Consider the following 12,095-nt stretch of genomic DNA (forward strand, 5'->3'; position numbering starts at 1 on the left):
CACTGTATAATCCATTATGCTGTTTTTCTATGCTCATTTACCTGGTCAAGAGTGGTCTGTGAAACAGAGTAGTCCTCTATGTTGAGCTTGTCTTTGTTAGCCAGGACCATTTGAAAGATCCTAGCCAGGGAGGAGGAGGAGATCTTGTACTGTAAGGTGTTGTAGTGTTTCTCCCTCTGAATGCAGCCAGGGAAGGTGCTCTCCATGAAAGCTTCGGCAAGGTTCAGGTCTGGGGCACAACCAGGCTTAGCTGCCCTGATCTTCATGGTCACCACGTAGCCATCACCAAATCTACATTCACACCAAAGTAAGGTAGATAAAGTAAAATCAAAGATTAGCAAATCCATAGAACGCTGAATGGATTTTTAATTCTTTGTTGCAAGGATTTTTGGTGTAAAAGACAACATTTTGTAATTTGATCAGCAATACTTGATAAAGCAAAATGACCAACTTGTATTTGAGATGCTGAATGGTTCCCAAACACTTGAAGGATCCGTTAACCATAATGGCTAAGCGGGTACACAGAGCCTCACATTCCTCCATACTGTGAAAAGAGACACACAATCGTCTATTAAATCCTGTGCTTATAAATATGCATGAATGCACACATAAACACATACACACACCTGATAGCTTACCTGTGTGAGGTGAGGACCACAGCTCGTTTGTCCTGAATAACACTCATGATGGAGTTCCAGAGGAAGCGTCTGGAGAGAGGGTCCATGCCTGTAGTAGGTTCATCCTGAAGAGTAACAACAAACACAGACACATCTAGCATCTCGTATTTCAACTAACCATGCTTATTCTACTGTGATCCTCATCCTAAACCTCTAATCCAAACCCAGTACTGTTAATAATGTTGGCCTCACCAGCAGCACCAGAGCAGGGCAGCCTATCATGGCAATTGCTGTGGAGAGTTTCCTCTTGTTACCTCCACTGTAGGTCCCAGCACTTTGGCCTGCATACTCTGACAGACCCAGCTTCTGGATGGCCCACTCTGCAACCTGTGCAAGAAGAGGATAAGTGCCGTGTGTTAGAATTCAGTCAAACTTTAGTAAAGTGAAGCTGCATACTTGATACATGCACAAACATTGGCAGATTTGTAGATCATAAAGGTATGTACACTTGTTTAATTCTTTGACCAGAGGCATTAAATAGGTCAAAGTTTATATCTCTCACATGTATCATTTTTATTATTTTACAGTACTGCGTGCTATTGCCAGATCCAGTTTTTGATCACTGTATCGGTTTCCTGGCATGGCAAAAGCTCCATCTCACCCTGCTGATCTCAGCCTCTGGGACTCCGCGGAGGCGGGCGTAGAGGTGTAGGTGTTCTCTGCCTGTCAGCAGCTCATCTATGGCGTCAAACTGTGGGCAGTATCCCATGTTCTGGTGGACGTCCAGGATGTTGGTCAAAATGCTGCAAGGAGAACAAAGTTGAAACAAACCGAACCATGAGGAAGAGTTCCTTCTGATATGGTCTCAAATAGTTGATTCTCAGTAAGATAATTATTCAATACAGTTTGTTCATCAAGTATTTATTAAAGAACTAATTCAGATTACTCTCTGTTGGCAAGAAAATGATAACATGGATTGAGAAAGCAATTTCCATTGTGATCCTGTGTCCCATAGAGACTGTTAGTATATCTGTAGTTTAGAGATCCTAATACCAGAGATTCTTTTTCACCTATAATAAGATTTAAGGGAAAACACTTGATGTTTCGTGTGTAAATGAAGAATTCAGATTATTTGCACAAAATATAAACTATTATCAGCCTCAATGTTGATTTCGACCTTCAAGTTTCATACTGGTTACTTCCTCTTTGTATGACTTTATATTACAAACCTGTGACCAGTAACTGAGGCTTCTCCTGAGGTGACATCAATGTCCCCAGTCAACATCTTAAATGTGGTGGTCTTCCCTGCTCCATTTACACCCAGGAGACCAAAGCACTGCCGAGGATCAAGAGAAAAATAAGATACATAAGCTATAAAGTGATCAGCATGTTTCCTTTTGTGGTGTAAATCATATACGTTTAACCATACGAACCTCTCCAGGTGATACTCCAATGCAGATTCGGTTCACAGCAGGGATCATCGTTCCTGTGTACGTCTGGCAAAGAAAAGATGAGAACAAATCAAGTAGAAAGATGGAATACCGGTATAAAGGAAATAATGAGAGAGACAGAGAGAGCTGCACTATGACAAATGGAGTATGATATTCAAATTTTGGATTTTGTTTTTAAACATTAATTTCAGCATTTTTTCCATTGTCCATACCTGATGATGTTTTGAAAAGATAAACATCTCACCTTGGACAGGTCTCGTATACATAAAATGTCATTTGTTTTTCCACTTTTGCAGATTCGCTCTCTTTCCTCGGCTACATCCATATCCTCGTCTAAAATAGGAGGCTTTGGGCAATCTGATATCCTGCCAATGGAATACCAGGCAATGAGCTAGACAGCAAATCAACTTTGAATCAATCTATGCAAGAGTCAGATCATATTATCAGACACGTCGTCTTTTCTTGAACAAATCCTTACTGGAACAAATCTGGCATCCTAATTCAAGCTCTAGTATGCTTACCAGTGATCCAGGAAGAAGCGATACTGGAGGAGAATGTTAAGGATGAAATAGACAAATCCCTCAACAGCCATGAAGAATAGGTTCTTCCCAATAAAGTTCCAGTGATAGGGGTCTGGGCTGTAGTCCTCACCTGAGGAATAACAATGAGTCAGTGACACTGTTTTATATGCGCCATTAGAAAGTCTTAAAACTGCAAGCAAATAATGATATTTTTTGTTTGTTTGTTTTTTTCTTCGTTTATTCCTTCATTTCTGAGCAGAGTTCCTACAGCCTATTTCATATGGAAGACACAGTATCCTGGTCAGTGAGTTGAGGTAATTTGAAAACACAGAAAAGATAAATAGATGTAAAAAAAAAAAAAAAAAAAGAAAAGAAAACATGACAAAATAACTCTAGTGATTATAATTAAGTAATATTTCATATTTCTATTTATTATTCTATTTCTACCTCTCTAATAAATTCTTGCACATCACTACTGGAGAATTTGTTGTAGAGCATTTGGTGCACATGTGGTTAGAAGGTTGTGTTACTTCAGGGCAACTTCGGGCCTTAATGGCAAGTGTAAGGTATCACGTTTCTAACGCACGCAATGACCCAACATTCGTTCAGGGTGTTGAGATAGTGGTTGACATTTGGAGAAATTTGTTGCTGCAAGTATTTGTTTGCTGGACTGCAAGGTGTATGAGTATGCGTGTGTTTTGTGATTACCAAAGCGAGCATAGATATCAGTCACGGCCTGGTTCATGGCCATGTCTATCAGGCCTCGGCCCAGGCAGTAATGGGGGAAGATGAGCAGAACAGTCTTCAACAGCTGGTTAAACCTGTACAGAGCCTAGACAGAAATCAAACAAATGGCAGTAGGGTGAGATGGAGGATGTATGGAAGATGCATTTACAGAAACAAGCTAATAGGTCTTACTGTGGTGCCCTCAAAAAGGTCCAGGATGAAGGTGATGGCGCTGCTGTTGATGCCAATGAAGAGGTTGATACATGACAAAGACACGTAGGCTGTGCTGGGGATGCTGAATAAATATGACATGGGGTACATCATGGGGGTAACAGACCAGCTGAGAGAGAAAGAGAGAGAGAGATCAAGAAATGCATCAGTTACGCACAATGAATGTCAGAATCTAATGCTGGACACAGACTTTGCAGAGGTGGATGTAATTTAGGATTAGATATGTAGTCCCTGTATTTTGTATGATTGTAGATTACACATTTTAGATTATCAAAGATAATAAATGTCATCATCAATAAGTCATTTCCACCTTAATTTGGACACAAAATACCACAAACAAAAATTATGATTGCCAAGAAGATTGGAAGCACCAACTTGTTTCTACACTGCATTTTACATTTGTGTATTAAACAATTTTCAAGATAGAATTAAATCAATTAAATTGAATTAAATCAATTAAAGATTGAAAAGCATGGAACCCCGCATTATGAGGGGTTATAAATGTATGAGGCAAAAGAGTACATACCATTATGGCAAAAATACAGGGTGCAAATAATGTGATATGCGAACAGAAGTTTGTCAGTTTGAATGTGACCTTTGAAACGAGATATTGTGTAGAATATATTGACATTTCTGATACTCGGGGACTTGGCTGGGTGTGTCATCAGCTAGTGTGAGCTGTGCAGTAAACTTAACCCACAGGACTGTAACAACAATCTGGTGATGACACTAGCTCACATTTAGAGTGAATGAAGTGAGGCATCTGTACTCATGTGTCCTGTTAGACGGTAGTCGAACTTAGTAGTATTTCAAGACCCATTTATTCAGCAGTGCCCTGTTTTTAAAAATCAGCAAGTTGGTGTGGAATCAATTCCCAAATTAGGCTTTACATTCCCTTTTTGACAGAGCGGTAATGAGGAAGATTTGTTCTTGGTCTTAGTCGATATTTCACAAAAATGCTGACCCAGCAAACTAAATGCTATGAAGTTAATAAGCTTCTAGCAGAGGAAAATGGTGAAGCTTATAGGCTGACATCTAATGAAGGTAAAAAGTTTGCTGGTGGATATAAATGTGAAAATACTGAATAATGGCACAAATTATCTGCTAGTGGCTTCATCATTTCAGAAGTGATAATAACCACTTTACAACAGTCCAGCTGTAGCAGTGCTATGGTGATTCTGAATGTCTTGTTTTCCCCACATTTTGTAATGTTGTTAAAAATAGACCTGACAAAATGCAGTGTAAAACTTTGAAAAACAAAGACCTACCCGTAAAGCATAAGTAGGGCAATAAGTGGTTGGAGGTTGGTCGGTGAGGTGTAGCACTTCTTATCAAAAAAGATGAAAATTCTCACCACCATCGCAGCACTGATGGAGTAATTCACCTGAAGAAAGAACACAGTCACTCCAGATACCATTGTCTACAAAGCTATTTCATAATCAAAAAGAGAATAAACAATTCACATAGGCTTTCTTTATCCTGGTTGTTCTTATGAACATCATACGAACATTATCATTGACATTTCCCAGGCATTTATACAGTCACAGAGGGGATTACTGTACCATGTCCCAGAGAAAATTGGCCATCCAGTAGACCAGGGGACTGACACCACTGACGAACTGCAGGTGTTTGGCCTGGGTGACCCTCTCTTGGATGAGATAGAGGACGAAGCTGGCTGGGACAAAGGACATGGCGAAGATGACACAGATGGCCACCACTGCATCCACTGAGGTAGTCAGGCTGGGGGGAAAATGAGAGGAAAAAGTTCAGATAAAAATCAGGAGTAAATGTTAAGATATCTAAAAATAATATTTTGGTGTTAGTCCTTAATCTTGTACAAACGCATGTGGCATCGCAAATTGATGCTTTCTACCAGTATAGGGGGATCTAAAGGGAGATTTTCTTTCCTTTAAAGTTCAAATCAAACGTAAGTGTAAGAAGCATGACACTCCAGTTCTGCCTCTTATGAACTCCACTTTACTTTTCTACAGAAACACAAGTTAAGTTCCAGACCTTGAAGTATAATTGGAAAAGTAGTATCTGGCTGTCTAGCCATTGTTTACTCACACAGTGATCTCAGATAGCTGCTCTTTGGTAAGGTTCAGAGGGTGGTTGATGGCAGTGATTCCATACTCGTCCAGGTTAGCTCCTTTGGGCAGGTTTGCACGGAGGATGGCATTGTTGGCCACGTTCATGAAAGATACCATGGCATGCCAGCCCTTATTGTTGTACCACACCTGTGCAAAGACAGTGAATGTTATACTTTGACTGCAGCAGATTTATAATGTTAATAGCATAGAAGTGTCTTATATTAACTAAGCATTTACTTAAAAAAATAAACACCTCTTTTTAAAAACAGTTTCATCTGGTTGGTGAGGTTTTCTTGTACTTACCTTGACATTGTTTTGTGTCTCCATGTATCTGAGGAATGTTCCTATGTCCTTCAGTGTTTGTTTGGAGTATTTGCCCTGCAATCAAAAATTCAAAGGGCCTTTACAAAAGAAATCAGCAAAGAGCCATAGACACATACAGTATATACACAAACAGATAACAGTAGACACACACATAAGCAAACACAGCTTGTTGAGTTTTAAAGCCATACCCCAGTAACGTTGAGCAGTCGTCCCAGCTGAGCTGCTACATCCTGGATGGTCTTTGGCTGCAGCTCTAAAACAGGAAGCTGTCCTCCCACTGATATACCTCCATACCTGGACACCACAGAGAAAACCCTGCTGACATCTGCAAAGCTTTACTATAACTCCTGCTACTGTAGACCAAAAGTACACTACACGATTACAACCACTGGAGGGAGAACTGCAGTAATACACACACATCCATATATGTAATAAGAAATGCATGTAAAACAGTCACATTTTAATCTAAATGTAGTCTGACAAATTTGAAGTTACCTTTGTTCATTTACCCAATATTTGCTCTTCAGGCTGAAAAGAGATCACACAAAGAGCTATTGAATTCTTTCTCATATTAGAATACATTTCAATTTTAATGAGTTTTGTTGTCTTTTCAACATTGTGGTATAGTTTTCAATTAGTACAAAGAATCAAATACCTAGTTCTGATGAGGCTGGGGTAGGTTTTCACCAGGTAGTCAGAGATGTTCCTGCCTGTTAGATCCATGAGGACATCTCCTGTTGACTGGATCCTCTGATGCACAAATAACATACATTTTATTTAAGACACTCAGACACTGAGACGCTGGACATATAAATGTATGCACTTCTCCGTTCAATAAGTAGAAGTGATTCAGAATCAGTAGTGTACTTGAGAGGGAAGATTATTTATTTCTGTGTGTACATACTGTCCCAACCACCCACCTGTGGAGGTGGCAGGCCTCCGGCTCCCTCGGGGCACACAGGCAGCATGGTGAGCTTCCTGGCTGTGCTGCACTGACAGTCTGGAGACGGTCTGAGGGGGTTCCACTCTGGGCCACCCAGCATATCTATTAGGGCAGGATTAACCAGTGGCATCTCCCACTCTGTTGTGATGTTGTTACACGGGAAATCTCTACCAGTGGGAGAAATTCACCCATGTAGTCAAATGCATCTGTGTCAGTTATAAGTGTAAAAAAACAGCAGCAAAACTGTGAGGGCTACTCACTCCAGTGGTTCATCTACCATGCAGCGAGTCCCAAAGCCAGGCTTGTCAAGCAACACCTCAGCGAAGTATCTCATCTGAGCATCCATAGGACGCTCATTACTGCCATGGGCAAAATAATGAAAAATGCAATCACCAACATCAGGAACTTCAGTCCAATTTATACATATTTTATTTAGAGACATTTAGAAATCCAATTAAAAAGTCTTGTGACTGTTAAATGGAGCTAGGTGATCTTATGCGCACCTGAAGAATGTGTACTGTCTCCCGTACATCCAGGGACTGAGGGTCAGACTTGGATACTCTCCAAAAGGTGGAACAATCAGAGTGAATGTCAGCACCAGGAAAATAAAACTGGCTGGTAACACAATCTAGCAGAGACAGAAACAACTTTGATTTAAAAACCACACAAAATATGCAATACTCCAATGAGGATCATCAGAGTCATCAACTGTAGTTCAGATAGCCAAACTGAATATAACAATATGACTGAGACAACGATTTCCGCCGATTTACTGTAAGTAACCTAGTTTAAGATTTTACCTGGGCGAAGAAGTCTTTGCAGGAGCGTGTGGCGTGATGCAGCCTCTTGATCAGCAGAGCTAAGAACTGTTTGAGGGTCAGACACAGGCCTCTGACCTGGTAGGATCCTCTGCCTGTACTGCCTTCTGGGACGTCACAGGGGGCCTGGCCATTGTTTTGCATGTCCCCATCTGTCTCTGGAATACAGAGCTCATGTCAAGTTGCACAGTTTGACTTGCACATGTAATGTCAGTGCTATATGTAAGAGGCCAGCCAGCAAGCAGCGCATGTTTAGTCTTCTGTGGACATTCAGTCGCAAAAAAAAAAAAACCCTTGAAAAAAATGTTTATCAGCATTGCTCTACAAGCCTTTAGGTATATGATGCAGCCTTTTTTGCATCTTACTAGTGTGCTGATGATAGCGCCAGATCAAAATATATATTCAAGCTGCTCACTAGTCAAAATGCCCAAGCTGAAGCCCTCTGCATAATGCTGTTGTCAGGAAAAATCACTTTTCAAGACTTTCTCAGTTGACCTTTATGTCTTTTTTAAATAATTAAATAAAGAAAAGTTGAATAGGTTTAGTCTTAAAAAGCTAATGCAACTGTAATTCAACCTTCTTTAATTACAGACATTGATATGTTTTTTCCCCACAACAGCAGCAAATGACCAGAGCTGTAACCTGAAAGCCACTATCACCTTCGGGTGGTTCCACATCAATCGCCACTCTGTTCAATCCACAGAGACTAGCTCGAGAAATCTGCCGCAATGATTTCTTGTCTGAGAGAGGTAGACAATGGGACACAAAGGATACAGCTCACATGATGAGGGGGAGATGGATAGAAGAGGGCTACAAGAGACACAACTACACATTGAGACACATCACAAATCAATAAAAAAAAAAAACGCTACCAAATCTTTGTGCTGTTCTTCTTTTTCTTTTTCTTTTTTTTTTTTTTTTACCTTGAATACATTTCCTGTTGGTGCCATCAGCGGTGACTTTTAGGAAAATCTGCAAGAAAACACAAGATACTCTTTGTGAACAGAGCAAGGGAACAGCTTTATGTAACGAAACCTAATCAGTGTGAAGGTGAAAGTCAGCGAGTGAGTGTATGACAGATTGCCTCAATGAAACTCTGCTGCTTGTTTCTCTTTTTTACTTGCTATCAAGTTACTGCTTTGCAACAAAAATGAAAATATCATTTGCACTTCAATAACTAAGAATCTCCCCTATTCAGAGGGCAGTATGTGTCAGTTTGATCTATTGTCTCATTTTTTCAAGATCAGGGGCCACAATGTAAATTTACAAACGTGAATTACTTTTTAGATTTTCCTAATAAATCACAACCATGTCTATTTATTAATTGTATGTTCCTGTTACACCAAAGACAGCAAATACTAGCAGTCCTATGATTACTCCTGTTTAGCTATCACCTCCACCCACCTCTTCCAGCGATGTATCGGACACACCGAAGCTGCTGAGGCCGATGTCTACAAGGGTTTCCTCCAGCTCCCTGAAGAGACTAGCGTAGGCCCTGGGCTGGAAGTTACGATTGGGCAGCAGGTAGGTCAGCTCTTGGCCAATGGCCTCAATCAGACGAGCCTGCGGCACGTGATGATGAACCAGGGCTGCGATTCTTTCTATGTTACCTGGAGATGGAGCAATATAGGCTTATTTTGCCTTATCCAATTTCCATTTAATTTATGTCTTGTCACTGAAAGATACAGCCAAGAAAAAAGAATATCTGACAACTGATAGGTGGCATGTTAAGTAGAAATGTATGAAAATTGCAAAATCACAGGAGGAAATAAGGGAAAACAGAAGAAAAACATTAAATTGCGGCATATTATTGGGTAAAACTCCATGTCCTTTTGACTTTTACAGTGCTACCGAGGGCCTACAGTACAGTATGTCATAGAGTGCGGTAAATACAGGGTGTGTTGATAGCAGCTACAGTAAGTACACTGACTACAATCTCATACAAAGGCACTATTCACCAAAATGACAGATAGATTATGTTCCATTGTATCATTAATTTAGAAGCTGAATAAACTAAAATAGGTTTAAGGAGACTGATAATGTATTTGGGATAACATACTGATCTCTACAATGGAACTAATGGTGACCTTACCATCCATCTGCCTGTCTGGGGCCTGGCTCTCCTCCTGGCTCGCTTTAAACTTTGAGCACTTTGAACATTTACAGGAGCAATCTTCTGTGCAGTCACAGCTGGCCTGCAGCAAAAACGTTACCAGAAACCATCATTTATTTTTAACAGTATGACATAATTTATCTCTCCTGCATTCATTTTGGCTCACCCTTAGTCTCACAGGGACTCATTTGCATCCAAGTCACAGGGGGACTCGTGAAGGTGAAACCATCATATAAGTCTGATGTTTAATGTCTTTTATTTAAAAATTGGATGCTGTTGGTGGATTTGAAGGAGTTTACTGTGAAAGACTATGCAGTACAGTACAGTGTTTTTCTACCAAACAGTAATTATTAATATAGTATATTAAATCAACCTTTAAACAAAATATTAAAAGCTGAATGCACACAAACTCCGGTTTAATAAGTTCCCACCTTAGTGTCATGTTTCATTCGTCGCACAAGAGTGAGGTAGAAACCAGCGCCAAAACAATTCTTAAGGAAGATGGGGGAACCGCAGCAGTAGAGGCGGCCCTGAGAGATGATAGCCACCCGGTCACTCAGCAGGTCGGCCTCGTCCATGTGGTGGGTGGACATAATCACAGTGCGCCCTGCAACAGAGGACAGAGAGAGACAGTGAAGAAGGGATGAAGAAAGAAAGACGGAAAGAAAATTTGAATGAAGGGATAGGATCTTTACATAGATCAGCATCCACTTCAAAATGTTTGATAATTATGACTTAGGATAAACTTTCTCTCTTTGCTCAGTCAAGATCTTAAATACTGCTGTATTATGAAAGAATAGGGCATAAAAAAACTCTCGTTCATGTTTAGCATAGAGAAGCCCAAGAATATTTGACATAATTGTTGTTCTTTAAATTTGAAGAAAACCAGACAGTCTGTTTCTGCATTCACATCAGCTTTGGTGCAGGATGTTCCACAGTTTGCTGAGTATCAGGTTTACTGGAAGAACTACTGTGTCAGGCTTGCTGTCAATAGTGGCAGTAATGATGCAATGTTTTCTGCAGAGCACAAGTTGAATTATTTGTTGCCTGACTTGACAAATCTGTCAGGTCTGTTCATCATCTAACTTCAGCATACAAAATAGACAAACATCACTGCTACTTTATTTATAATGATGTTAATCTAAGATCTCTTCTAATTGTGTGATGGACAAGGCTCAAGTAATATAGAACAATAGTTATCAAGTATCAAAGGATACCTATTAATAAAACTTGGTTGGAGCATTTTGCATTCTTTGCATGATGATTACAATTAGTAGTGTGTATGTTGGCTATGATGCAGAACAATTATGTAGAAATATGAGACTGTAATTTGTCTGATGATATTGGGAAAGAATCTGTGTACATAATGAGCTAATGGGCTTTTTGTACCCTCATCTAGCCAGCAGAGGTCAGTGTTACCTGCACGGTATTTGAGCAGCAGGTCCCAAATGGAACGTCTGGAGTAGGGATCCACCCCTGAGGTGGGCTCATCCAGGATCACCACCTTAGCCCCACCAACAAACGCCAATGCAACGGACAACTTCCTCTGCATGCCCCCTGGAGAAGAACACCATAAAGTACTGATGATGCACATATTAGTATGTGTGTGTGTAGGTGTGTAGTTTATATAATAGTGAGCATTAACCTGAGAGGTTCTGGATCAGTTCATCTCTCTTGTGGGGTAGACCCAGATCCTGCAGCATGTTCTCCACCTCCTCCTCGGCCTCTGCTATTGGACGGCCTTTCAGCAGGGAGTAGAAGAGGATATGCTCCGCTACACTCATACTGAGAGAGAACAAGAGAAAGAGAGGAAGGCAGTAACCCAATTAGACCTATAAAAAAGGGCGTGCTTTACACTTATAGCATCATGGTGAATACTCAATTGTGGCATAGAGTAAAATCCTGTGTACAGGCTCAAAAAGAACATGTTTTTGTTCATAAAACATGTTGTGACAATGTGTGTGGAAAGTTACATACTGCTGAAAAAGGATGTTGTGTTGAGGGCACATTCCCAGAGACAGACGGATGGTGTCCATGTCGGTGCGGATGTCTTTGCCATAAATAGTGGCTGTGCCTGAGGTGGGAGGGAACATGCCAGTCAAGATAGACCTGAGGGAGAGAGACAAAGAGAGAAATAAGAGGAGTCAAACATGTTGTTCCTCTGTGCAATTCAAGTGGAGAGAATTTGACTTTTTTTTTTTTTACATGTTCGGCATCAATCATGTGGGTGTGTGAGTATGCTTGCATGTACAGCATCTGGG

The 12,095-nt window shown here is 40.5% G+C and overlaps 1 protein-coding gene across 1 annotated transcript in view; it reads right to left on the reverse strand.

Moving 5' to 3' along the window:
- Nucleotides 1-12,095, reverse strand: part of LOC137173055 (retinal-specific phospholipid-transporting ATPase ABCA4-like) — a 34,196-nt gene that overhangs the window by 1,368 nt on the left and 20,733 nt on the right. Inside the window, exons 21-50 of the mRNA XM_067577740.1 lie at nt 11,812-11,943; nt 11,480-11,619; nt 11,254-11,391; nt 10,266-10,441; nt 9,814-9,916; nt 9,126-9,331; nt 8,645-8,693; nt 8,381-8,461; nt 7,704-7,879; nt 7,407-7,531; nt 7,164-7,262; nt 6,881-7,070; nt 6,616-6,710; nt 6,456-6,488; nt 6,149-6,254; nt 5,940-6,014; nt 5,614-5,783; nt 5,109-5,286; nt 4,815-4,930; nt 3,508-3,655; nt 3,298-3,421; nt 2,590-2,719; nt 2,313-2,433; nt 2,051-2,113; nt 1,847-1,953; nt 1,279-1,420; nt 870-1,004; nt 639-742; nt 452-544; nt 42-291 (exon numbers count right to left, since the gene is read on the reverse strand). Of these exons, the coding sequence (XP_067433841.1) occupies nt 42-291; nt 452-544; nt 639-742; nt 870-1,004; nt 1,279-1,420; nt 1,847-1,953; nt 2,051-2,113; nt 2,313-2,433; nt 2,590-2,719; nt 3,298-3,421; nt 3,508-3,655; nt 4,815-4,930; nt 5,109-5,286; nt 5,614-5,783; nt 5,940-6,014; nt 6,149-6,254; nt 6,456-6,488; nt 6,616-6,710; nt 6,881-7,070; nt 7,164-7,262; nt 7,407-7,531; nt 7,704-7,879; nt 8,381-8,461; nt 8,645-8,693; nt 9,126-9,331; nt 9,814-9,916; nt 10,266-10,441; nt 11,254-11,391; nt 11,480-11,619; nt 11,812-11,943 (3,805 nt within the window). The remainder of the gene's footprint in view (nt 1-41; nt 292-451; nt 545-638; nt 743-869; nt 1,005-1,278; nt 1,421-1,846; nt 1,954-2,050; nt 2,114-2,312; nt 2,434-2,589; nt 2,720-3,297; nt 3,422-3,507; nt 3,656-4,814; nt 4,931-5,108; nt 5,287-5,613; nt 5,784-5,939; nt 6,015-6,148; nt 6,255-6,455; nt 6,489-6,615; nt 6,711-6,880; nt 7,071-7,163; nt 7,263-7,406; nt 7,532-7,703; nt 7,880-8,380; nt 8,462-8,644; nt 8,694-9,125; nt 9,332-9,813; nt 9,917-10,265; nt 10,442-11,253; nt 11,392-11,479; nt 11,620-11,811; nt 11,944-12,095) is intronic.

The sequence above is a fragment of the Thunnus thynnus genome, chromosome 21 (assembly GCF_963924715.1).
Source record: "Thunnus thynnus chromosome 21, fThuThy2.1, whole genome shotgun sequence".
Classification (NCBI taxonomy): domain Eukaryota; kingdom Metazoa; phylum Chordata; class Actinopteri; order Scombriformes; family Scombridae; genus Thunnus; species Thunnus thynnus.